General features: G+C 42.6%; 1 protein-coding gene across 2 annotated transcripts; it reads left to right on the plus strand.

Annotated features, from left to right (window-relative positions):
• The first annotated feature begins 423 nt into the window (after positions 1-423).
• On the plus strand, positions 424-25,605 carry LOC109871673 (phosphatidylinositol 4,5-bisphosphate 3-kinase catalytic subunit alpha isoform-like). 2 transcript variants are annotated; one of them, XM_031806771.1, is made up of 21 exons: positions 424-812; positions 1,597-2,007; positions 2,202-2,411; positions 2,842-3,092; positions 3,510-3,755; positions 7,418-7,503; positions 7,851-7,956; positions 9,106-9,258; positions 9,629-9,763; positions 10,131-10,255; positions 10,481-10,562; positions 10,798-10,962; positions 15,270-15,373; positions 18,049-18,220; positions 18,460-18,566; positions 18,758-18,879; positions 19,274-19,352; positions 20,033-20,203; positions 20,571-20,688; positions 21,368-21,519; positions 21,813-25,605. In XM_031806771.1, exons 2-21 carry the CDS (start codon positions 1,656-1,658, stop codon positions 22,081-22,083), a joined length of 3,207 nt encoding a protein of 1,068 aa, XP_031662631.1. In that variant the 5' UTR covers positions 424-812; positions 1,597-1,655; the 3' UTR covers positions 22,084-25,605. The 2 variants fall into 2 exon arrangements, with proteins under 2 accessions (XP_031662631.1, XP_031662630.1); XM_031806770.1 differs by having other exon boundaries at positions 424-684.
• The last annotated feature ends 646 nt before the right edge of the window (positions 25,606-26,251 follow it).

Genomic DNA, 26,251 nt, shown 5'->3' on the forward strand with positions numbered 1-26,251 from the left:
TAACAATTCAAGCAAAGTATAAGGGACGTATACTCCAGTTTAGTAGGTGGCCGTAATGCAACATTTATTGGATGCTAACCGCCATTAAACCTCAGATAAAAGCGTAATGGCTCTGGTGGGCTGTAGGTCAGGGTTTTGTTCAAGTCCCTCATTAAAACATTCGATTCAAACCATCAGTGGAACCCACCCCTGGTCCTCCATAATAGCAATCCCTGGCCACCCAACTCCTGGCCTACTATTAATGCATTTTTACTTGAATTGTGTTGCCATGCTGTCAGAATTGTAAAAAAAATAATCTTTCAAGAGTGTGTTTTCTTACACGTTTAAACAGTATGTAAAAATGTAAACAATGCTGTTGGTGAAATGAAAACGACAGAGAACGTTCTATGCATCATGTCTTCGAGGTCAAAGCCCGATGCCACTGGGGGTCTCTGGTGGGGCGGTACTAACGACAAGCCAGGCGGCTAGCTGTGGCTAAACGAACACTAGCGGGCTTGTGAGCCATCAAAAAATGCCGTATTTTTCGCTATTGGGTTGGGCTTCACATCATGGAATGTAATGAACTTATTCCTTGGGGAAAACTATATATTATAGCCAACGGACGTCTTTGTTGAGAAATCGGACTGCCCCTGAGACTTGGATGGAGGTGCAAGCAAGCGCCACGACCGAGGAGGTGTAGAACGGGTACGAATCGGGTTTGTTTAGCTAACGTCAGCTAGCTATTATCGGGAGAAAGTTGCCTGTTACGAGTGAAAACAGGGCGTTACTTGCGCGAGACAATAACCAAACTATTGTTTGTCTGCAGATGCCAGGTATTTAATCATAAAAGGTGTCAAAATACATATCAAATAAATACATACTTTTCAACGAGACAGTACGGCGTAGTTGTATAAATGAGACATTGGACAATTAGCTAGGCTAGCTGGCACACGCTAGCTAAGTCGGCACAAACAACTAGCTAATGGCTAGCGGTTTGTCAGCTAATATTAGCAAACTTGCTATAGGTAGTAGCACCGGTGTTTTAGCTAGCTAGGTAAAGTGTTTAAGCTAACTCTGTAACTAGACGCATTCTAACAAGGAAAAAGAAAATAACAATTGCCGGTTAGTTCTCGAACTTTTGCCATCCTAATACACCCATATTGGGCTGAATTAATAGGTTGCCAAATTAGCTAAACAACTAGCTAACTAGTTACTTTAGTAGCAAGCTAGCTAACCAGCTAGCTACTGTCTTGAAATTCCATTGGCATTGCTTGTTGTGACACAGCTTGTTCATTAGCTAGCTAATGATTACAGTGACTGAGCTGTCAACCTCTCCACTTAGCTACCAAACGACCTACTGTTATGTTAAATATTTTCTTCGAGCAACATATGTCCTTTTTCATGCTTGAGCTGCCCCATGCATTTACATTTTCTGGGACAATGAACAATTTGAGTTCATCATTTTATAATCTACTGTAAGCAACCGCCTGAATATAATGTGATAGTAATTCGTTTTTTGCACTTCCACTCTCATTCAATATATTTAGCTAGCAGTATGGAGATTTTTTAAACAGGTCACTGCGTCTTATGGAATTGTCCCCCTCTCTCTCTGTCCAGTTGGTCGACCCGTCTCATCCTAATTATTAGCATAGTGAGGAGCAACCGACCTGACCACCATGCCTCCCAGACCGTCTTCTGGGGAACTATGGGGCATGCACTTGATGCCCCCGAGTATCCAGGTGGACTGCCTTCTCCCAAATGGGATGATTCTGACATTGGTGTGCACACGCGAGGCAACACTCATCTCAGTCAAACACGAACTCTTCAAAGAGGCCAGGAAGTATCCTCTCCACCACCTCCTACAAGAGGAGACCTCCTACATCTTTGTCAGCGTTACCCAAGAGGCTGAGAGAGAGGAGTTCTACGACGAGACAAGGAGACTGTGCGACCTCAGGCTTTTTCAGGCCTTCCTGAAAGTCATCGAACCAGTGGGCAACCGAGAGGAGAAGATACTCAACCGAGAAATTGGTATGCATGTCTCTTGTATTCTTTATACTTGGTCACTGACGTCACATAGGCGCTTTCTTTGAGTATAGTGTGACATCTGGCTGTTTTCAAATACAGCACTCAAATTTCATTAATGAATACTGAGTGTGATTAAGATTGATACAATGTGTCTTGAAGCTATAGGAGTACATGAAATGTTATTTTTCTTTGTACAGGTTTTGCAATAGGAATGCCTATATGCGAGTTTGACCTGGTCAAGGACTCGGAAGTGCAGGACTTTAGAAGAAACATATTGAATGTCTGCAAGGAGTCTGTGGACCTCCGAGACACTAATGGACCCATCAGTAGAGCGTTGTACGTCTACCCTCCCAATGTAGAGTCGTCAGTAGAACTGCCCAAGCACATCTTCAATAAGCTTGACAAAGGTAGGAAATGGGAGACAGTGACACATAAAGAAGGTTTTGGTCTGGGAAAGGCAAAATGTCCCAGCCACGTACAGCCTAATATTCTAGAAACAGACACTATTGTAAACATGGACAGAATCACCATCCACTTGTTTCAAATATGTTTTTTTTGTGATTTTCATCAATGAAAATAAAATTTTATTTGTCACGTGCACCAAATACAATAGGTGTAGTAGACCTTACCGTGAAATGCTTGCTTTAAGAAAATATTTACTAAATAAACTAAAGTATATATATATATTTTTTAAGTAATACAATCAGAAATGGTGTGACATTTCTGATTGGATGGTGGAAGACTTGAACATTTACCTCACTTACTTTTACCATGTTACTGTAGTAGCACATTTATTCAGGACCCTGGGACTGACCACCATATTGTTTTCTCCCCCAGGTCAAATCATAGTGGTCATCTGGGTCATCGTGTCGCCGAGCAACGACAAGCAGAAGTACACCCTGAAGATCAATCACGACTGCGTGCCGGAGCATGTGATCGCAGAGGCCATCCGCAAGAAGACGCGTAGCATGCTGCTGTCCCACGAGCAGCTCAAGATGTGTGTGCAGGAGTATCAGGGAAAATACATCCTCAAGGTGTGTGGCTGTGACGAGTACCTGCTGGAGAAGTACCCCCTTAGCCAGTACAAGGTAAACACAGACCCACACACACATTGCTCTGACGCGTACTCCACATCTTGAATAGGAATACAATTACACATCTTATGTAGATCGACTCTTGCCGGTGTGTTTTTAAATATAATATAGAAATATGATACCAAAGAAATAATTCCCAAATGCAGCTTTTTATGGCAACAGTCTGATCTGAAATGTTGGCGTTTGAGAGGAAAATAAGAAGAAAAACACTTTTTTTTTTACAAGCGTACTCTGTTAGGACATTCTTCCTTTGAATCCTGTCTGAAGCCTTTTAGAATGACTAGCCAATGACTAGCTAGCAATGTTGCACAAGCAGATGCGCAAAACACAGGTAGCCATTCGTTGCATGTTCAATTACCTCTGGCTTGGTGTAGTGTCTAATGTCCTTATGTCTATGCCTTTCCTTTCCAGTACGTGAGGAGTTGCATCATGCTGGGGCGCATGCCTAACCTCATGCTAATGGCCAAGGATAGCCTTTACTCCCAGCTGCCCATCGACACCTTTACCATGCCCTCGTACGCCCGACGCATTTCCACGGCAACGCCCTATATGAACGGCGAGACGGCCACCAAGTCCCTGTGGACCATCAACGGCACGCTGAGGATCAGGATACTGTGCGCAACCTATGTCAATGTAAACATCAGGGACATTGACAAGGTACTGTACTTGAGGACTTTTGGGTTGTGTTCAGTAGAGCATATCGTAATGAAATGTTTTGCAACTGATAACGAATACCTGTGTTTAGGGCTGTGGCGGTCATGCCATTTTTGTCAGCCGGTTATTGTCATGCAAAAGACTGCCGGTCTCACGGTAATTGACCGTTAATTAACAAACACGTTTAGCATCTCCATTCTCCATGCATACAAGCCTCTGATGCCTGCCTTTGGAATATCTACATTTTTAAAAAGTCTAATTAATTGATTATGCACCAACACAGTAAATGCATTATTTATTTTAGGCAGGTCTAAAGAAACATGATATGAAGAAAAGGTATTTCAGAATAACAGCATATGAGTTGGCCTACTGTATGTTATCTGGCTAGGCTCTATGTCATATGCTGTAGGCTTGTTAGCATACAAGATATGCTTATAAGTCCTGTGACGTTATTTAATATTATGATTTTATAGTAAGCAAGAATATAATTCACAAAACAAAAGTTGGTGTTCTGTTCTTTGCCTCACGCTGTTCTCTCAAGTGATCATATTTTCACCCATCAGACTTCTCAATTTAATCTTTACTAACATGTAAAATTAGTTTCAATTTAGAATGCCACATAATCAAATGGGCAGGGGAATATTCTTTTAATGCACTGGAATAGCGAATGGAGGCCATTTTCCCACCGGTACATTTTCCACTCAAGTTATGAAGGCTACTCTGGTCATTTCGCTGTGCCACAGGTGATATCGTGCCCAAACTCTGTATGCTATAGGCTCACCCAAACCCGTGTCCTGCAGCTACCCAGTGCTTAGTTTGAGTCTCTGCGTGTTGGAGAAAGGAATGAAGGAGAGGGGGGGACAGAGACAGAAATGCAGTGGTTAGATATTCTGTAGCTGAAGGTATTGTCAGCCTATTAATTATATAAAAAATACCCTCTTACTAGGCTATTCAAAATCTAAAACAAATTCACTATAATTCTAGGCTAAATCTCAATTTGATTTATTTAGGCTAGACCAATTATGTTTCGAAGAGATCTTAAGCCACTATGTTGGGGTATCTTTACTGTGTGTGTGAATGTTTTTCTGCCATGTGTAATATGCGGTAGACTATGTATTATATAACAGCACAATCATTATTTTAATTCTGTTATTTTTTGGGGGCTTGGGCTCATTTACTAATTTCATATGTAAATACTGTATTCTATTCTACTGTATATTAGTCAATCAAATCAAATTTTATTTGTCACATGCGCTGAATACAACAGGTGTAGCCCTTATTGTGAAGTGCTTACTTACAAGCCCTTAACCAACAATGCAGTTCAAGAAAGAGTTAAGAAAATATTTACTAAATAAACTAAAGGAACATTTTCTTTTTAACTAACACAAGAAAATTACATAACAATAACGAGGCTATATACAGGGGTACCTATACCGAGACAATGTTTGGGGGTACAGGTTCGTCGAGGTCATTTGTAAAGTGACTGCATAGATAATAAACAGCGAGTAGCAGCAGTGTAAAAACAAGGAGGGGGGTGGGGTGGGGTTCAATGTAAATAGTCTGGGTGGCCATTTGATTAATTCAGCAGTCTGATGGCTTGGGGGTAGAAGCTGTTAAGGAGCCTTTTGGTCCTAGACGTGGCACTCTGGTCCTGCCTGCTGTGCGGTAGCAGAGAGAACAGTCTATGACTTGGGTGACTGGAGTCTTTGACAATTTTTTGGGCCTTCCTCTGACACCGCCTAGTATATGTGTCCTGGATGTCAGGAAGCTTGGCCCTTGTGATATACTGGGCCGTATGCTCTGCCCTCCGTTGCGCCTTACGGTCAGATGCCGAGCAGTTGCCATACCAGGCGGTGATGCAACCAGTCAGGATGCGCTCGATGGTGCAGCTGTAGAACTTTTTGAGGATCTGGGGACCCATACCAAATCTTTTCAGTCTCCTGAAGGGGAAACGGTGTTGTTGTGCCCTCTTCACAACTGTCTTGGTGTGTTTGGACCATTCTAGTTTGTTGGTGATGTGGACACCAAGGAACTTGAAATTCTTGACCTGCTCCACTTCAGCCCCGTTAATGTTCATTGGGGCCTGTTCGGCCCTCCTTTTCCTGTTGTCCACAATCAGCTCCTTTGTCTTGGCCACGCAGTCGTGGGTGAACAGGGAGTACAGGAGGGGACTAAGCATGCACCCCTGAGGGGCCCCAGTGTTTAGAATCAGCGTGGCAGATGTGTTGTTGCCTACCCTTACCACCTGGGGGCGGCCCGTCAGGAAGTCCAGGATCCAGTTGTAGATGGAGGTGTTTAGTCCCAGGGTCTTTAACTTAGTGATGAGCTTTGTGGGAACTATGGCGTTGAATGCTGAGCTATAGTCAATGAACAGCATTCTCATAGGTGTTCCTTCTGTCCAGGTGGGAAAGGGCAGCGGGGAGTGCGATTGAGATTGCGTCATCTGTTGGGGCGGTATGCGAATTGAAGTGGGTCTAGGCTTTCCGTCATGATGGTGTTTGTGAGCCATGACCAGCCTTTTAAAGCACTTCATGGCTACCGACTTGAGTGCTACGGGGCGGTAATCATTTAGGCAGGTTACCTTCACTTCTTGGGCACAGGGACTATGGTGGTCTGTTTGAAACATGTAGGTATTACAGACTCTGTCAGGGAGAGTTTGAAAATGTCAGTGAAGACACTTGCCAGTTGGTCATCGCATGCTTTGAGTACATGTCCTGGTAATCCGTCGGGCCCCGCGGCTCTGTTGACTTTTTTAAGGTCTTGCTCACATTGGCTACGGAGAGCGTGATCACACAGTCGTCCAGAACTGCTGGCGCTCGCATGCATGCTTCAGTGTTGCTTGCCTCGAAGCAAGCATAAAAGGCATTTAGCTCGTCTGGTAGGCTCGCTCCACTGGGCAGCTCGCGGCTGGGTTTCCCTTTGTAGACCTATAACATTTTTCAAGCCTTGCCACATCCGACGAGCATCACAGCCGGTGTAGTGGGATTCAATCTTAGTCCTTTATTGATGCTTTGCCTGTTTGATGGCTCGTCTGAGGGAATAGCAGGATTTCTTATAAGCATCTGGATTAGTGTCCCACTCCTTGAAAGCGGCAGCTCTTACATTTAGCTCGGTGTGGATGTTGCCTGTAATCCATGGCTTCTGGTTGGGAAATGTACGTACGGTCACTGTGTGGACAACGTCGTCGATGCACTTTATTGATGAAGCTGGTGACCGAGGTGGTATACTCCTCAATGCCATTGGATGAATCCCGGAACATATTCCTGTCTGTGCTAGCACTCCGACATTGCTCGTCCTAATATTTATTTTACTTTTAGATATGTGTGTATTGTTGTGAATTGTTAGATATTACTGCACTGTTGGAGCATTTTGATACACCCGCAATAACATCTGCTAAATATGTGTATGTGACCAATACGATTTGATATGTATAGTCATATGAACAAGTTCAGGCAGTACTGCTTTACAAAAGGTTTTCTCCCCACTGAACACGATCCTGTTGTCAGTTCTGTTGTACATGTCAGTGCAGGTCCTCGTGAAGAAGAGGAACAACATTTAGATGTAATATCTGAATAGATCCGGTTTGGGCCCTAATGTCCTGGATGTCAGTTTCTGTATCAAAGGCATCTATGTAAATGATTGATGTGTCCCTGCTATTGATCTAGATCTATGTCCGGACTGGGATCTACCACGGTGGGGAGCAGCTGTGTGACAATGTGAACACTCAGCGCGTGCCATGCTCAAATCCCAGGTATGCCATCCAGCGTCATAATAAACTATGCTTTCTTTATGAAGTACTTGCTAAATCACATACTGCAGGTCGTTACAGTGAGACTACTTTTACTCGCATATGCGCCCAAGTATTTTGCTGTGCGACCTGGATTTTTAATTTAGAAGCACCAGTGTGCCTAGAAAAATGTATGACTTTACCTTTTGCTACCTCATATTTCGCATTGTGCTCCTATATGTCTTTCGGTGTGGCTTTATTTTTCAACTTAGGCTCACATGTGCTCCTTGTAAAATAGACAAAGCCTATTGTTAGCTTCATAAGTATGTTTATTTGATTGATTGGTGAAATGTTCTTGTTGTCCATCCCAGATGGAATGAGTGGCTGAACTACGACATGTACATTCCAGACATACCACGTGCCGCCCGCCTCTGTCTGTCCATCTGCTCTGTGAAAGGGAGGAAGGGGGCTAAAGAGGTGAGCTCTCCCTCCTGCCTACCGGTGCCAGGAACTTAGTTTGGCCAAACCAAAAGTCACTTTTTTCCCCTGTCAGAAAGTATCAGAGGTCTCAAACTCAAAATACCAGAGGGCCTATGTCGGTCTTACTGTTGTCAGGGGGGGCCTATGTCGGTCTTACTGTTGTCAGGGGGGGCTTATGTCGGTCTTACTGTTGTCAGGGGGGGCTTATGTCGGTCTTACTGTTGTCAGAGGGGGGCTTATGTCTACTGTTGTCAGGGGGGGGCTTATGTCTACTGTTGTCAGGGGGGGGCTTATGTCTACTGTTGTCAGGGGGGGGCTTATGTCTACTGTTGTCAGGGGGGGGCTTATGTCTACTGTTGTCGGGGGGGGCTTATGTCTACTGTTGTCAGGGGGGGCTTATGTCGGTCTTACTGTTGTCAGGGGGGGCTTATGTCGGTCTTACTGTTGTCAGGGGGGGCTTATGTCGGTCTTACTGTTGTCAGGGGGGGCTTATGTCGGTCTTACTGTTGTCAGGGGGGGCTTATGTCGGTCTTACTGTTGTCAGGGGGGGCTTATGTCGGTCGTACTGTTGTCAGGGGGGGCTTATGTCGGTCGTACTGTTGTCAGGGGGGGCTTATGTCGGTCTTACTGTTGTCAGGGGGGGCTTATGTCGGTCTTACTGTTGTCAGGGGGGGCCTATGTCGGTCTTACTGTTGTCTCGTGGGGGGGGGCAATGTCGGTCTTACTGTTGTCTCGGGGGGGGGGATTTCGGTCTTGGTGTTGTCGGGGGCCAATGTCGGTCTTGGTGTTGTCAGGTGGGGGCCAATGTTGTTCTTGGTGTTGTCGGGGGGCCAATGTCGGTCTTGGTGTTGTCAGGTGGGGGCTAGAGCGAAGCAGCTTTTGGGCCTGATGTGGCCCTCGGGCACTCAGTTTGAGACTCCTGTTGCAGATGGATATGGAGAAAAATACATTACCAGTACATTTCCTGGCTTTGACCAATCCTGCTGTTGTCTTTGTGCAACCATCGCCTTCAATTTTATCCTTCCATTGCTTGGAATGCTATATCGTTTAACAAAATAATTGAACTATTTACATTAACCACGATTCCAATCCAACTCCATACATTTGACTACAATACAATCCAACGTTGCTCTATTGTTGCTGCAGGAGCATTGTCCGCTAGCCTGGGGCAACATCAATCTGTTTGACTACACCCACACTCTAGTGGCTGGGAAGATGGCCCTCAACCTGTGGCCTGTGCCCCATGGCCTGGAAGACCTGCTCAATGCCATCGGAGTCACTGGTTCCAATCCAAACAAGGTCGGAGGTGTTAGCTAGCTCGACTACACACACACACACACACACACACACACACACACACACACACACACACACACACAGACCGATGCAAAGACACACTTTCTCAAAGAGTGGCGAACGATAAGCCGCACACACACATCTACACACACCTACAGAGACAGTTACACACACCATCACGACCCCAAATTCATTCACATACAGCTTGAGCGGCTAGCAATAATCCTCCGCTCTCGCTGTCTAAGCCTCTTATCTCCCTTATTAATGACTAATTGACGCGCCACCTAACCCCACAATAGGACACCATGGTTCTCTTCAGGCCCTTTTGAATGACCCCTTGTGACCTTTTCATTATATTACCATGGGCCCACAGGAAACCCCTTGCCTGGAGCTGGAGTTTGATCACTTCAGTAACCCGGTCAAGTTCCCCGACATGCCGGCCATCGAGGAGCACGCCAACTGTAACATATCCCGGGAGCTGGGCTTCAACTACTGCCACACCGGTTTGGTAATTCCCAAGCGTTTGTGTTTCTAAGTCAATATTAACATTGTACGTTAATCTGTTATGTTGATTTAATGCTGTTGACAAGTCGGGTATACTAGAGACGTCACTAGCAGTCACCGCACAACCTGAGACGCCTGTGGTTTCATATTTCATTCATAGTGTCTCTCCCTGAGGCATGTTCATTAGGCTCAAAACAGGAAGGAAAAACCCCCATCTTGAAACAGGGAGGGTACTACCTGAGTGTGTCCAATAAGAACACAGATTTGAGTTTTCTGTTGCAAAACGTTGTACAACGTAGTGTTTATTGAACACAACCCTGTTTCCCACCAGTACTGTCATCTAATAAGCAGCATAATGGTCTCTATTGCAGAGTAACAGACTGGCGAGGGACAACCCCCTGACAGACAGTGACAATGAACAGCTGCGCTTGGTGTGTAACAGAGACCCACTGTCTGAAATCACTGAGCAGGAGAAGGACTTCCTGTGGAGGCACAGGTAATATGCAGTATGTGTGTGTGTACATACAGTGTGTATGCTTCATCAACAAATGCATATTTGTTATGAAAAACTCGTAAACAAAACCCTCGCAAGATCTATCTAACATTTCTTACCTGAAATTGTTTGGTTACTTGCTCAAGCTACTCAACAAGCTCTTCTACTAACTATCCCAGTGTGTGATGTTAGGAGAGGAAACTAATGCACTATACTCTCCACCTGTAGACATTACTGTGGGACTATCCCAGAGATACTTCCCAAGATTCTCCTGGCAGTGAAATGGAACTCCAGAGATGAGGTTGCACAGGTAAACAGTCTCACATTTCAACTGCTGACACTTGTCTTTTTTAATAGCCTAGCATAGCATGGGCTATTTTCTGCATATTCATTTTAATTGATTTGACTCATTTAGCCATTTGGTTCCATTTCTGAGACGGTCATGTCAGTGAATATGATTTTTTTTAAATTAAAAAAAATAATTTCCTTGAGCTTTGCATTTTATTTTAGACATGCATTTTTAAATTTGTTGTTCTTTGTCTCAGATGTATTGCCTTCTGAAGGACTGGCCAGCCATAAAGCCAGAACAAGCCATGGAGTTGCTGGACTGCAACTTCCCCGATCCCATGATTCGAGACTTTGCCGTGAAGTGCCTTGAGAAATACCTAACAGACGACAGACTCTCTCAATACCTCATCCAGCTGGTCCAGGTACAGTAATAAATACCTACTAGACAGACTCATTACCGCATCCAGCTGGTCCAGGCACAGTAATAAATACACTTGTGTTTAAAAGTTTGGGGTCACTTAAAAATGTCCTTGTTTTTGAAAGAAAAGCACATTTTCTGTCCGTTTAAAAAAAAAAAAAACTTTATCAGAAATACAGTGTAGACATTGTTAATGTTGTGAATGACTATTGTAGCTGGAAACAACTGATGTTTTATGGATTATCTACATAAGCGTACAGAGGTCCATTATCAGCAACCATCACTCCTATTGTATTAGCGAATCCAAGTGTATCATTTTAAAAGGCTAAGCCTGTTGAGCCTGTAATCGAACCCCCAAACGCTGATGCTCCAGACACTCAACTAGTCTAAAGAAGGTCAGTTTTATTGCTTCTTTAGTCAGAACAACAGTTTTCAACTAACATAATTGCAAAACTGTTTTCTAATGATTAATTAGCCATTTAAAATGATAAACTTGGATTAGGTAACACAACGTGCCATTGGAACACAGGAGTGATGGATGCTGATAATGGGCCTCTGGCCTCTGTATACAGATAATGGGCCCCTGTATACATAGATAATCCATTAAAAAATCAGCCGTTTCCAGCTACAAAAGTAATTTACAACATTAAGAATGTCTACACTATATTTCTGAGCAATTTGATATTTTAATGGACAAAAAAAAAAGATTTTCTTTCAAAAACAAGGACATTCCTAAGTGACCCCAAACGTTTGAACTGTAGTGTACCTACCAGACAGACTCTCTGAATACCTCGTCCAGCTGGTCCAGGTACAGTCATACGACCCACTCATCGTCTGTGCTGAGTAGAGACAGAATGGCCACATACTCTTCTATTCATTTTCTTTGACTCAACATGAATGCCACTGCCATCTTGATAGTTGGGGTTTTGACACCATCTGACAACATTTTAAATAATTAACACTATGTAATGACATTCAATATGACCCTTTAGGTTAAATGCTTTATTTTACATGGTGGCTTTATTCTGTCTTATCTCTTTCTGTGGTTTGCTAAAGTAATCCTTTTTGATTTACAGTGCATTCAGAAAGACCCCTTGACTTTTCCCACTTTTTGTTACGTTACAGCCTTATTCTAAAATCGATGTTTTTTTCCTTCATCAATTTCAATCTACACACGCTACCCCACAATGACAAAGCAAAAACATACATTTTTGACATTTATGCAAATGTATTACATGTGGATATTTCATCCCCACATGGACATTCTTCCTGCTCGTATCTCATTTAGGCTACACTGGTTTCCAGTTAAGAGTTTACATCTATCAGCTCCTACAGAGAGGTAATGAACTCAACAGTTTAATGAATTGGACAAGTCGCTCCTAATTTTAGGCTCCTGCTATTAAGGAGAAGAACACGAAGGGTGAAATCGACTATTCACCTCAAATATTTAATACATTTCAGAACAAGGCTGTAATGTAACAAAATGTGGAAAAAGTCAAGGGGTCTGAATTAGAGGTCGACCGATTATGATTTTTCAACGCCGATAGATTATTGGAGGACCAAAAAAGCCGATACCGATTAATCGGCCGATTTAATTTTGTTATTTTATTATTATTATTTTTATTTTTATAATACATTTATTTTATTGTTATTTGTAATAATGACAATCACAACAATACTGAATTAACACTTATTTTAACTTAATAAAATCAATTTAGCCTCAAATAAATAATGAAACATGTTCAATTTGGTTTAAATAATGCAAAAACAAAGTGTTGGAGAAGAAAGTAAAAGTGCTGTATGTGCCATGTAAGAAAGCTAACATTTAAGTTCCTTGCTCAGAACTTGAGACCATATGAAAGCTGGTGGTTCCTTTTAACATGAGTCTTCAATATTCCCAGGTAAGAAGTTTTAGGTTGTAGTTATTATAGGAATTATAGGACTATTTCTCTCTATACCATTTGTATTTCATTAACCTTTGACTATTAGATGTTCTTATCGGCACTTCAGTATTGCCAGTGTAAAAGTATATCTTCCGTCCCTCTCTTCGCTCCTCCCTGGGTTCGAACCAGCAACACAACGACAACAGCCACCATCGAAGCAGCGTTACCCATGCAGAGCAAGGGGAACAACTACTAGAAGGCTCAGAGCGAGTGACGTTTGAAATGCTATTAGCGCGTGCTAACTAGCTAGCCATTTCACTTCGGTTACACCAGCCTCATCTCGGGAGTTGATAGGCTTGAAGTCATAAACAGCACAATGCTTGACGCACAACGAAGAGCTGCTGGCAAAATGCACGAAAGAGCTGTTTGAATGAATGTTTACACGCCTGCTTCTGCCTACCACCGCTCAGTCAAATACTTAGATACTTGTATGCTTGTATGCTCAGTCAGATTATATGCAACGTAGGACATGCTAGGTAATATCTAGTAATATCATCAACCATGTGTAGTTAACTAGTGATTATGATTGATTGTTTTTTATAAGACAAGTTTAATGCTAGCTAGCAACTTACCTTGGCTTATTGCATTCGTGTAACAGGCAGTCTCCTTGTAGAGTGCAACGAGAGAGAGGCAGGTCGTTATTGCGTTGGACTAGTTGACTGTAAGGTTGCAAGATTGGACCCTCCGAGCTGACAAGGTGAAAATCTGATGTTCTGCCCCTGTACGAGGCAGTTAACCCACCGTTCCTAGGCCGTCATTGAAAATAAGAATGTGTTCTTAATTAAACCTGTTAAGGCTAGGGCAGAATACTGCCCCCGTTGGTGAAATGCGTGCCCATAGTAAACAGAAAAAAAAATCTGTAAAAAATTGCTAATATATGCATATAATAAATATTATTGAATAGAAAACACTCTAAAGCTTCTAAAACCGTTTAAATTATGTCTGTAAGTAAAGCAGAACTCTCAGGGCACTCATTCTCCCAAACTCTCTCTTGTCATCCAAAAAGTTGGCCCAACTTTGACGTCATCGCCCCCACCCTTCCCAAGCACCTACAGTCCTGGGAACAGTTCCTATGCCTTCAGCGCGGTGTCCGCTTTCAATGGGGCTTCTCATTGTGTGAATCGCGTGCTCACGAGATTAATGACGGGCCGAAACCTTTCGGTCGCGCGAGAAAACAGGTTACTCTGACGCGCATTCTGTCTTTCTTCCAAGATTGATTAAACGATGCGTGTGTTTCTCTTTGTCCTGAGAATTGCGGTGAAGCTATATAGCATGCTAACGCTGTGTTCTGAACCAAGTTTGACAAGTTTAGTCGACATATAATATGTAATTTCGACGTTTTGGTGCGAACTAACTTTACTTTTTGGCTGCATTTCAACCGAAAAATGTCGTGTTTGATAACCGAAAGACACAGACTTCAAAACTAAAGCTGTTTTTGGTAAGTATAAACCCTTCCAGGTCTTCTGATGGAAGAACAGCACAGGTAAGGGAACATTTATGTGTTAAATTTGGGTTTCTGTGGAGGAGCCAAAATGCTAATTCCTGAGCGCCGACTCACATTATAGCCTAGTGAACGAAATCTGTAAAGTTAAAAATAAATGTAACACAGCTGTTTTATTAAGAAGAAGTGTATCTTTCTAAGTATATGTAGAACATGTATATTTAGTCAACGTTTATGATGTGTATTTCTGTTATCTGGCAGAGTTACCATAATTTCTCCAGGCATTGTTGTAGCATTTTTTAGCCATGACCTTCTATGTAAACCGTGATTTATGGATATAATTAGCATATTATTGAAAAAAACATAAATATACTGTATAACATGTCCTATTCCTGTCATCTGATGAAGATTTTCAAAAGGTTAGTGAATTATTTTACTTTTAATCCTGCTTTTGTGATTGCATCTATTGTTCTACAAAAAGGCTAATTTACATAGCCAATCTTTGGTGGTGGTTTGACATAAATATGTGCTATGTTTTCGCCGTAGAAATCTGACTTGGTGGCTAGATGAACAAGGTGTTTATCTTTCATTTGAGCTATTGGACTTGTTAATGTGTGGAGGTAAAATATTTCTAAGAATATTTTTTACGTTCTGTGTGCTACTGTGTCAGTTGAGCAGTGGGGGGAGGTGCCCTAGCGGGACGTGTGGTGCCAAGTAGTTTAACTGACTTGCCTAGTTAAATAAAGGTATAAAAACATTTTTACGGCAAATCGGCGCCCAAAAATACCAATTTCCGATTGTTAGGAAAACTTGAAATCGGCCATTCCGATTAATCGGTCGACCTCTAGTCTGAAAACTTTACGAATGCACTTTGTGGGTGTGTGTTGTAAACGTGCCCTGTGTTTTTTTTCTTCTTCTGGCCACCAGGTTCTTAAGTACGAACAGTACCTCGACAACCCGCTGGCCCGCTTCCTGCTGAAGAAGGCTTTGACCAATCAGCGGATAGGACATTTCTTCTTTTGGCATCTCAAGTGAGTTTGTTTTCCGGTTGTTTCCACAGTGTGTATTATGGATGGCTTGATGTTGCCACAGGCAGCTGGAATGCCATTCTGCTGGTATAATACATCTTTCTCCAAGGTCCCCTAAAAAGCTTAATTTGTGCATATCATGGTTTACGTAAAGAAAAGCTGACCGAGGGCAATTCGCCAGATCAAGTTACACATTTATTTTCACTGTGTGTTCATGCATTTATTTGCGTAATCACAAGACATGTGCTTTTGGAAATATTTTCTGCATACATTTCTATGGGTCATGCAGTTTGAGAAGTCTTGCTTGTACATTTTGTATGAGGGTGCACAATTAGAGGTCAACCGATTTTATAATTTTTCAACGCCGATACCGATTTTATTGGAGGACCAAAAAAAGCCAATACCAATTAATCTGACAATTAAAAAAATAAATGAATGACAATTACAACAATACTGAATGAACACTTATTTCATCTTAAAATCAATTTAGCCTCAAATAAATAATGAAACATGTTAAATTTGGTTTAAATAATGCAAAAACAAAGTGTTGGCGAAGAAAGTAAAAGTGCAATATGTGCCATGAAAGAAAGCTAACATTTAAGTTCCTTGCTCAGAACATGAGAATATATGAAAGCTGGTGGTTCCTTTAAACATGAGTCTTCAATATTTCCAGGTAAGAAGTTTTAGGTTGTAGTTATTATAGGAATTATGACTATTTCTCTCTATACGATTTGTATTTCATATACTTTTGACTATTGGATGTTCTTATAGGCACTTTAGTATTGCCAGTGTAACAGTATAGCTTCCGTCCCTCTCCTTGCTCATACCTGGGCTCGAACCAGGAATGCATCGACAACAGCCACCCTCGAAGCAGCGTTACCCATGCAGAGCAAAGGGAACACTACTCCAAGTCTCAGAGCGAGTGATGTTTGAAACCCTATTAGCGCGCACCCTGCTAACTAGCTAGCCATTTCACATCAATTACACCAGCCTAATCTCGGGAGTTGATAGGCTTGAAGTCATAAACAGCACAATGCTTGAAGCATTCGAAGAGCTGCTGGCAAAATGCACTAAAGTGCTCTTTTAACGAATGCTTACGAGCCTGCTGGTGCCTACCATCGCTCAGTCAGACTGCTCTATCAAATCATAGACTTAATTATAACATAATAACACACATCAATATGAGCCTTAGGTCATTAATATGGTCGAATCCGGAAACTATCATCTCAAACAAAACGTTTATTCTTTCAGTGAAATACGGAACCGTTACATATTTTATCTAACGAGCGGCATCCATACATTCATGTTACATTGCACAACCTTCAAAGTTATGTCATAATTACGTAAAATTCTGGCAAATTAGTTCGCAATGAGCCAGGCGGCCCAAACTGTTGCATATACCCTGACTCTGCATGCAATGAATGCAAGAGAGGTGACACAATTTCACCTGGTTAATATTGCCTGCTAACCTGTATTTATTTTAGCTAAATATGCAGGTTTAAAAATATATACTTCTGTGTATTGATTTTAAGAAAGGCATTGATGTTTATGGTTAGGTACTGTTGTGCAATGGTTATTCTTTTTTCACAAATGCTCTTTTGTTAAATCATCCCTCGTTTGGCGGAGTTGGCTGTCTTTGTTAGGAAGAAATAGTCTTCACACAGTTCGCAACGAGCCAGGCGACCCAAACTGCTGCATATACCCTGACTCTGTTGCAAGAGAAGTGACACAATTTCCCTAGTTAAAAGAAAATCATGTTGGCAGGCAATATTAACTAAATATGCAGGTTTAAAAATATATACTTGTGTATTGATTTTAAGAAAGGCATTGATGTTTATGGTTATGTACACGTTGGAGCAACTAGTCCTTTTTCGCGAATGCGCACCGCATGGATTATATGCAACGCAGGACACGCTAGATAAACTAGTAATATCATCAACCTAGCTAGCAACTTACCTTGGCTTTTTACTGCATTCGCATAACAGGCAGGCTCCTCGTGGAGTGCAATGTAAGGCAGGTGGTTAGAGCGTTGGACGAGTTAACCGTAAGGTTGCAAGATTGAATCCCCGAGCTGACAAGGTAACAATCTGTCGTTCTGCCCCTGAACAAGGCAGTTAACCCACTGTTCCCAGGCCGTCATTGAAAATAAGAATGTGTTCTTAACTGACTTGCATAGTTAAATGAAAGTGTAAAAAAAAAAATCTGCCAAATCGGTGTCCATAAATACCAATTTCCAATTGTTATGAAAACTTGAAATGGTCCTTAATTAATCGGCCATTCCGATTAATCGGTCGACCTCTATGCACAATCAGGTCGATGATTGATATATGATTAAGTCTCATATGATGGTATTTGACATTGACGATATATCTTGAAGGTCAAGACTATGCTGTATTTGAACTTTACAAATCCATACTGTGCAGGTTTATCAGTTGAGCTATATCTATCTGTTAAATGAAGTCTAAATGAATTAACTACGCCGTGTTTTTTTCCGCCATACTAAGATTGCTGAATGAAAATGCGACTAATATATATATATATATATATATATTGTTTTATTATTATCTACTTATTAATGTTGCTAAACGATTATATTGCGATATTTATAGTAGCATATCGTAGAAGAGGTCTGCTGTTGAACCAATCACAATCACATAAGTTATTGTCTCTGCCTCCAGGTCGGAGATGCACAACAAGACTGTGAGCCAGCGGTTTGGCCTGCTGCTGGAGTCCTACTGCCGGGCCTGTGGCATGTACCTCAAGCACCTGAGCAGACAGGTGGAGGCCATGGAGAAACTCATCAACCTTACCGACCTCCTCAAGCAGGAGAAGAAGGACGAGGCCCAGAAGGTCAAGTTTACACTGTGGTCAAGGCCCTTCCACTTCACGCCCTAATATGGAAGCCTCAATAGATTACCACGTTTTTCTTATCCTCAATACAACACAAAATAACAACCCACAGTCATACAACAAACTAGCGATACTAAGCAAAACGAGTGGAACTGCTATACAAGCCAACAGGCCCAAATGGTCTTCACGACTATGTACTCCTTGCAGTAAAGTGAAGCTCTCTCTCTCTCTGCCCTCAGGTTCAGATGAAGTTCCTGGTGGAGCAGATGAAACGGCCTGACTACATGGATGCCCTACAGAGCTTCACCTCTCCACTCAACCCAGCGCACCAGCTGGGAAACCTCCGGTACAGACGCTTTTTCAATCCAGAATGCGCAGTAGACATGACCACAAACGTCCACATATTTCCCCGGGAATGTTTGAACAAAGAAACCAAGAAATGTATCCTGTGAAATTGAGGGTTAATGACCGGTCAAATGTTTTCTTAACTTATTCTCAGCGCCTCCTTGTTGATACAATGTTTACGATCTGTTTTAGCTTGGAAGAGTGCCGGATGATGTCATCGGCCAAGCGGCCCCTGTGGCTCAATTGGGAGAACCCCGACATGATGTCAGAGCTGCTCTTCCAGAGCAACGAGATCATATTTAAAAACGGAGATGGTATGTCTCGCTAATGCATATCGAATCACTCAACTCCCTTGACTCACTAGACGATAAACATGCTTACAGGATCCCATTTTACATGCATGTCCCCAAACCCACTTTGCATTGCCCTGGCACCGATTCATAATGCATTAAGGCAGGGTTTCCTAAACTCGGTCCTGGGGACACCAAGGGGTCCACAACACTACACCACTGATTCAACTATCCATGTTGATCATTAAGCTTTAATTATTTGAATCAGCTGTGTAGTGTTAGGGGCAAAAACCAAAACGTGCACCCCTTTGGGGTCCCCAGGACTGAGTTTGGGAAACGCTGCATTTTAAAGTGTGATCAAAGCTTGAGCTGCTCATCATCTTGCTATTCCCCCCCCCCCCCCCCATGTCTCCTTCAGATCTGAGGCAGGACATGCTGACTTTGCAGATCATTAGAATAATGGAGAACATCTGGCAGAACCAGGGCCTTGATCTCAGGTACTGTCTCTTTGTAGCTGCTCAGCAGCAGCACGCATGAATAGTCGATTTCATCCTTCGTTCTCTTCTCCTTAATAGCAGGAGCCTAAAATTAGGAGCGACCCGTGTAGCCTAAATGAGATACGAGCAGGAAGAATGTCCATGTGGGTGGACTGGAAGTCAGGTCGTTTTCTTATTGGTCTATTAACTAATTTATCACAGGCAGGCCAAAACTCCATCCCACCAAAACAGGCTGTCTTTTCAAACAGCTCTTACACTAAAAGGGCATTTATTATAATTGTATTATATTATAATTAGTATTATTCCAACCTCATTGGAATTCCATGACAGACTGACCAGGTGAAAGCTGATCCCTTATTGATGTCACTTGTTGAATCCACTTCAATCCATGTAGATGAAGGAGAGGAGACATGTTAAAGAAGCAGTTTTAAGCCTGTGTCGATGGCTGGATAGACGGAGGCATAGATGTGTTGGACTGTAGTATTTTGAGGGATTTACAGACCCATCCAAACTTTTTCATGATCATATTTTGTAAGTTACTTTTCTTAAATTGTAAATATTGTATATTTTGTTGGAATTGTGAATTTGTATGATTGTGTGCAGGGCTTCTTGGTCTCAAATGGGATTTCCTGTTTTAAATCAATTTAAATATATCATATTGTTTCCTCTGTGTCATTCAGGATGCTGCCGTACGGCTGCCTGTCCATCGGCGACTGCGTAGGTCTGATCGAGGTGGTGAGAAACTCCCACACCATCATGCAGATCCAGTGTAAAGGAGGCCTGAAGGGGGCGCTGCAGTTCAACAGCCACACACTGCACCAGTGGCTCAAGGACAAGAACAGGGGAGAGATGTGAGTGATGCCTGGGCTAGGTTCCAATAGCCACACTTGAACACTACATAGAACGAATGCCCAGTAGGCCTATGTAGCTTTGTTCTTCTACATTGCTTCATTCGAAGCAATCCTAGTTAATTCTAAATGATACTATTGTAATGGATAGAGATTTGGTGAGACATTTCATAGTTCCAAGCAGAGAAACTATTTGGAACAGTCCGTTGCTTATGGGGGGGACAACATATCAAGTTTATTCTCCACAGGGCAAAGGTTTCCTGGAATTGCTTAGGAGTGGATTGTACTGTGTTTGGTATTCCTATTATTACAACTTCCTCTTCAGTTAAATGCCATTTGACTCATGGAAAACCCATTAAACTGTGTCCAGGTACGACCAGGCCATTGACTTGTTCACACGGTCGTGTGCGGGCTACTGCGTAGCCACCTTCATCCTGGGGATCGGTGACAGACACAACAGCAACATCATGGTCAAAGATGATGGACAGGTACTTCACAGACTAACGGCCCTGCTACACTATAGCCGTCAGCCGTTGAGGAAATGCTTCCTTTAAAATCAATGAAAGCTGCTTCACTGCCCCTTCTACGTCACGTCTAATGGCAGGATCCAAGCTCAAGACTCTGAGGTTCAATTCTTGATGCACGCGATCATTATATCTTGTTAATTGAAATAACGAGAAATTGTTTATTGGTTGCATATGGCCTCGACTAAACACCACTGGTTATTTTACTAAGATTTATGACGTCAAGAAGCTACTAGGAGAAACTCTAGCGAGCTACATTGACTAGCTAGGTTCAGAATAGAAACAAAAACAACTTGTGTAATTACAGGATCATTTAGAACGACCACTAACAACAATGTAAAAAAAAACTGGACCGAAAGCTGTTGTACTGACACATAATTGATGACTGTGGTGCAGTAGGGGAGAATGGAGTAAAGATGCTCCTCCGCTCTCAAAACAACACGCTCTATGTAGCAGGTAGAACTGGTTGGAAGATTCCTGGAATAAGCAGGAAACCTGGGAATCTTCCAACCAGGATTTCTGAAAAACTGGGGAATTTTATGAAAGTTGCCAGATTTTTTGCAATCCTACACACTACTCTTTTCTCTTGACGTTCTTTGGTTATAGGTTAAAGAATAGTTGTAAAAATATTTTCTCCTTGCAGCTATTCCACATAGACTTTGGCCATTTCCTGGATCACAAGAAGAAGAAGTTTGGCTACAAGCGAGAGCGGGTGCCCTTCGTCTTGACACAGGACTTCTTAATCGTCATCAGTAAAGGAACCCAGGAGTGCACCAAAACCAGGGAGTTTGAGAGGTACTGGTTCACTATTTTGTGTTATGTTAGCTTTCCTATAAGTGAATATTAGGTGTTAGGTTCACTACCCTAAAGGGCAAGGTACGTGTTTGAATATATGATGCTGTACCCTTTTTCTCTTCCTTTGCTTTAAATGGATGAGTACATGTCATTGTGTTACAGAATATCATTACTCCAACCGGTAATACAATGCAACTTTATTTATCTCACACACACACACATCTCCTAACCCAGCTAGATTCAACATTTCCCAGACTAATCATCCCTCACTGTTGTCCTTCCATTCCCACCAGGTTCCAGGAGATGTGCTACAAGGCCTACCTGGCCATCCGGCAGCACGCCAACCTCTTCATCAACCTGTTTTCCATGATGCTGGGCTCGGGGATGCCCGAACTGCAGTCCTTCGACGACATCGCTTATATCCGCAAGACCCTGGCGCTAGACAAGACGGAGCAGGAGGCCCTAGACTACTTTATGAAGCAGATGAACGACGCCCACCACGGCGGCTGGACCACCAAGATGGACTGGATCTTCCACACAATCCGCCAGCACGCCATGAACTGAGAGGGGGCCATCTGCCCGGAGAGTAGCAGCAACGCAGAGAGGACAAGGGCGGATCTCTACACCATCCGCCTGGACTGTGTGTCAACGGAGAGACTAGAGCGGATCTCTGCACCATCCGCCAGCTAAGCATGCCATGAGCTGAGATGGCAGAGTGGACAACGCTAGCGTCCACGGATGGAGCTATGAATGGATAGAAACCATTGGCTGAATTGAGAGGCTAGAACGGATCGCTACATCATCTGCTAACTTCTGAGCTCTGAGGGAAATGCACATCTGTACACCATCCACTAGGAGGTGCCAAAAGTGGATATTAGGGATGCATCGATAGGGAAATGACGGACTAATGCGATAATCATATTTACTGGACATTATCTTTCTCATATTGGTATGGCAATATAGCCACAGTTCTCTTTGTAAAATTAGTGGAACAACCACGATTGTAAACAGCCATTTTGCAAAAGTTATGTCATTTTTAAGATGAAAGCGTATTATCAGCCGATACCGATATGATGGCCGTTTTTTTTCCTTTCCTATATCAAAGCCCGCCCAGGATCAGGTCCTGCTAACACACCAGGATACCGTGAAGGCCTGCCCAGGGTCAGGTCCTGCTAACACACCAGGATACCGTGAAGACCTGCCCAGGGTCATGTCCTGCTAACACACCAGGATACCGTGAAGACCTGCCCAGGATCAGGTCCTGCTAACACACCAGGATACTGTGAAGACCTGCCCAGGATCAGGTCCTGCTAACACACCAGGATACCGTGAAGACCTGCCCAGGATCAGGTCCTGCTAACACACCAGGAAACCGTGAAGGCCTGCCCAGGGTCATGTCCTGCTAACACACCAGGATACCGTGAAGGCCTGCCCTGCTAACACACCAGGATACTGTGAAGGCCTGCCCAGGGTCATGCCCTGCTAACACACCAGGATACCGTGAAGGCCTGCCCAGGGTCATGTCCTGCTAACACACCAGGATACCGTGAAGGCCTGCCCAGGGTCATGTCCTGCTAACACACCAGGATACCGTGAAGGCCTGCCCTGCTAACACACCAGGATACCGTGAAGACCTGCCCAGGGTCATGTCCTGCTAACACACCAGGATACCGTGAAGACCTGCCCAGGGTCATGTCCTGCTAACACACCAGGATACCGTGAAGACCTGCCCAGGGTCATGTCCTGCTAACACACCAGGATACCGTGAAGACCTGCCCAGGGTCATGTCCTGCTAACACACCAGGATACCGTGAAGACCTGCCCAGGGTCATGTCCTGCTAACACACCAGGATACCGTGAAGACCTGCCCAGGGTCATGTCCTGCTAACACACCAGGATACCGTGAAGACCTGCCCAGGGTCATGTCCTGCTAACACACCAGGATACCGTGAAGACCTGCCCAGGGCACGCAACGGAAATGGTTTGATACGGAAAACAAAACAAAAATTCTTATTGGACAAATCTTGGCAGTCTCTTTCTCTTTCAATCATGTTTTCTTCCTCTTGGTGCCCATTGAACACGACCCAGAATACCACCAGCATTGTTAATTCCCAGTGATGGATGGTTGACAGACACTAGGATGTCCTTTTCATCGTCTGCTGTCAACTCTAAGATTAGCGAAGAGAACTGACAAATCGTGTTTGATCTCAATTGACGATCACACATCTTGTGTGTCCCTCCCCCCCGCCTCCACAGATGGAAACGGTCATGTTTCGTGACCTCAAAGTTTGAGATTTTGTACAGAAGTATCCCAATGGTCTTGTATGCATACATTATTCCTTTTTAGTCTTCATTTTCTACTGAGCCAAAGTACTATATATATATATATATATATATATATATATATATATCTCCCCTACTACATCTGACTTATCAGTCTAACCATGAGTCACTACTATTCCAATCCCTGTGTATCTCCTTTGTAGCACTGATCTCTACAGTATTTGTTTGTTTGTCTATCAGTATTATGATGCGTGTGCAGCGTTCTGGAGTAAAATGGCTGCCGTCCAGCACCCAGTTGGATGCAACACAGAAGTTTACGATGACCGACAGAAAATAACTGTAGATTTATCCTGTAACTGTAAATTCATTGAATTCATCCTCTTCGTTTTTTTTTCTTCTTTTCGGGTTGTATTTTTAAAAGGGAAATGGGGGCAAAATGGATGTGCAATGTTATAGTTCTGTTACACTATGCAATTTGTGATCTTAATGTACTGTACTGCAAAGTAGAGTCGATGGGAGTATCTAATCATATACACAGCATTAAAGATGTCTTATCAACTGTACAGACAAGACAGTACACAGAAGACGAATGCACAATTATGCACTGACAGTATCATCGATTTCTGCCCTCACAGGATGACTCTGGAAGAACTGTTAAAAAAAAGAGCCTCTTGTACCCTGCCTTACACTTTAGTTGTTTTTTCTTCAGATCTAACCAGACATTTTCAGAAAGCGTTTGGATTTTTTTTTTTTTGGTGACTTGGAATTTGCTTCATCCTATATTTTCAGAATACAAGTATGTATAGATTTGACCCTATTCCAGACTTCCCCAGCATTCTATGTCATATGAACTCCCTAATCAGTAAAGTTGTTTTAAGATCAATAAAATAAAAGTGTAACAGGTGAATTTGTGGTTTTGCCTTCCCTGACAACTGCCCTTTTTTTAAGTGTGGATTTTGCAGTTTTCTCATTGCATAAATATACTTTTATTAGTCAGTTGTTTGCCAGTTTTTACCAAATGACATGGTATGTGTTTCTGTGCAGGTTACAGATGGTTGGGCAGGTCCCATTCAAAACAAGACAACTACAATGACCGTATTGCAAACGATATGCAAGCGCTATCATAGAACATTTTTCCTTTTTATTTTTGTTGTGGTTAAATGTCTTTCTTTTCACTGTTAATGCATGAGGTCCCTGAAGATACGTTGTTCAACCAAGTGTTGTTTACTTGAAGTTCATGTTTAAATGACATTTTGTTACTTGTGAGGTACAATGTCATCACACCATGAAGATAAGCAATACTACCCTGGGGCCAGGGAATAATGTCTGGCACCCATGAACTATATGTGTGTAAATTGCTTTCCTTGAGTAACTACAGAGGTAATATATTTTTGTATTCTAAATGTAGACTAACTCTCAATATAATCACTAAACGAAACAAAAAACTGGAATTATGCATAGTACATCGTTTCACACCCCACTAGACAGCTTGTAGTTATTGAAATATGAGACACTAGTGATGGACAACATGAGCTTGGTAAGGAGGAGAATGTATCGAGGGGAATTTCACTGAAGGTCTTCTGCTCTGGCTAGGAGTACAGTGTAAAAGCACAATGATGAAAAGCTATCCTGCATGTTTTCAAACCCACTATTCATGAGTTATCTATTCATCCCTGTACTATATGCACTCATTATTCTTTCAAACTAATTCATATACCATGTCTGGATAGAACCCTGTATTCATTCACTCATTGTACTGTTTGCAAAAAAAAAAAATCTTTGCTCTGTATCCCCAGATATTTTGAGAACCAATAAATGTCATTTCTAATTATCCATTTCTTGCCTCATTTTATCATTAATCTCATGATTAAAAGAAAAATATATTTATAAAAACCTAAATGAATCCTAAATAGTTTCAATTTGATACATTCAGTGTCAGTAAGATCTAGCCTCGTCAGTAAGATCTAGCCTCGTCCCCAGGCTAACTGCTACCCCATATCGACAAAGTACCTGCTATGAGTAACCAGACCAGGAAATGTTTTCCTTTAAAATCAGCAAATTCAGACATGCAGTAGGAGTAGTTCCTATAGTCCTAGCGCATGAAACTAACTTTCCAGGAGAGAGTTGGTAACGTAATCATCCTCTTTTCCATTTCACACTACATCAGCCCATTGACTTCTCTCCATACAGTGGGAATCACATACACAGTATATCATCTCCATGTCCTGTCACTGGCTATGTTCAAATACACATTGTAGTATGCCACTGTCACCTTGACTTGAGTTATCCTACATAGGAGACCTAGACCACCTTGGAAGCTGGTAGATTTAGCTTTTCGTTAGTGTCTTCCTACCCCCTGCTGCCTCACTACCCAGCTCCAGTCTCTGGTTGAGCTTCGCCAGGCCACAAAGTAGAACACAGCCTGTCATTTCCAACACAGGACGCAAAA

The sequence above is a fragment of the Oncorhynchus kisutch genome, linkage group LG27 (genome assembly GCF_002021735.2).
Source record: "Oncorhynchus kisutch isolate 150728-3 linkage group LG27, Okis_V2, whole genome shotgun sequence".
Classification (NCBI taxonomy): domain Eukaryota; kingdom Metazoa; phylum Chordata; class Actinopteri; order Salmoniformes; family Salmonidae; genus Oncorhynchus; species Oncorhynchus kisutch.

What these genes read in the sequence shown, in the direction of transcription:
- LOC109871673 (XM_031806771.1), top strand. Translation starts at nt 1,656, where the DNA reads ATGCCTCCCAGACCGTCTTCTGGGGAACTATGGGGCATGCACTTGATG. An exon ending in ACCCCCTTAGCCAGTACAAG is followed by an intron (nt 3,093 to 3,509) that starts GTAAACACAGAC and finishes TTTCCTTTCCAG; the next exon opens with TACGTGAGGAGTTGCATCAT. An exon ending in CATATTTAAAAACGGAGATG is followed by an intron (nt 18,880 to 19,273) that starts GTATGTCTCGCT and finishes TGTCTCCTTCAG; the next exon opens with ATCTGAGGCAGGACATGCTG.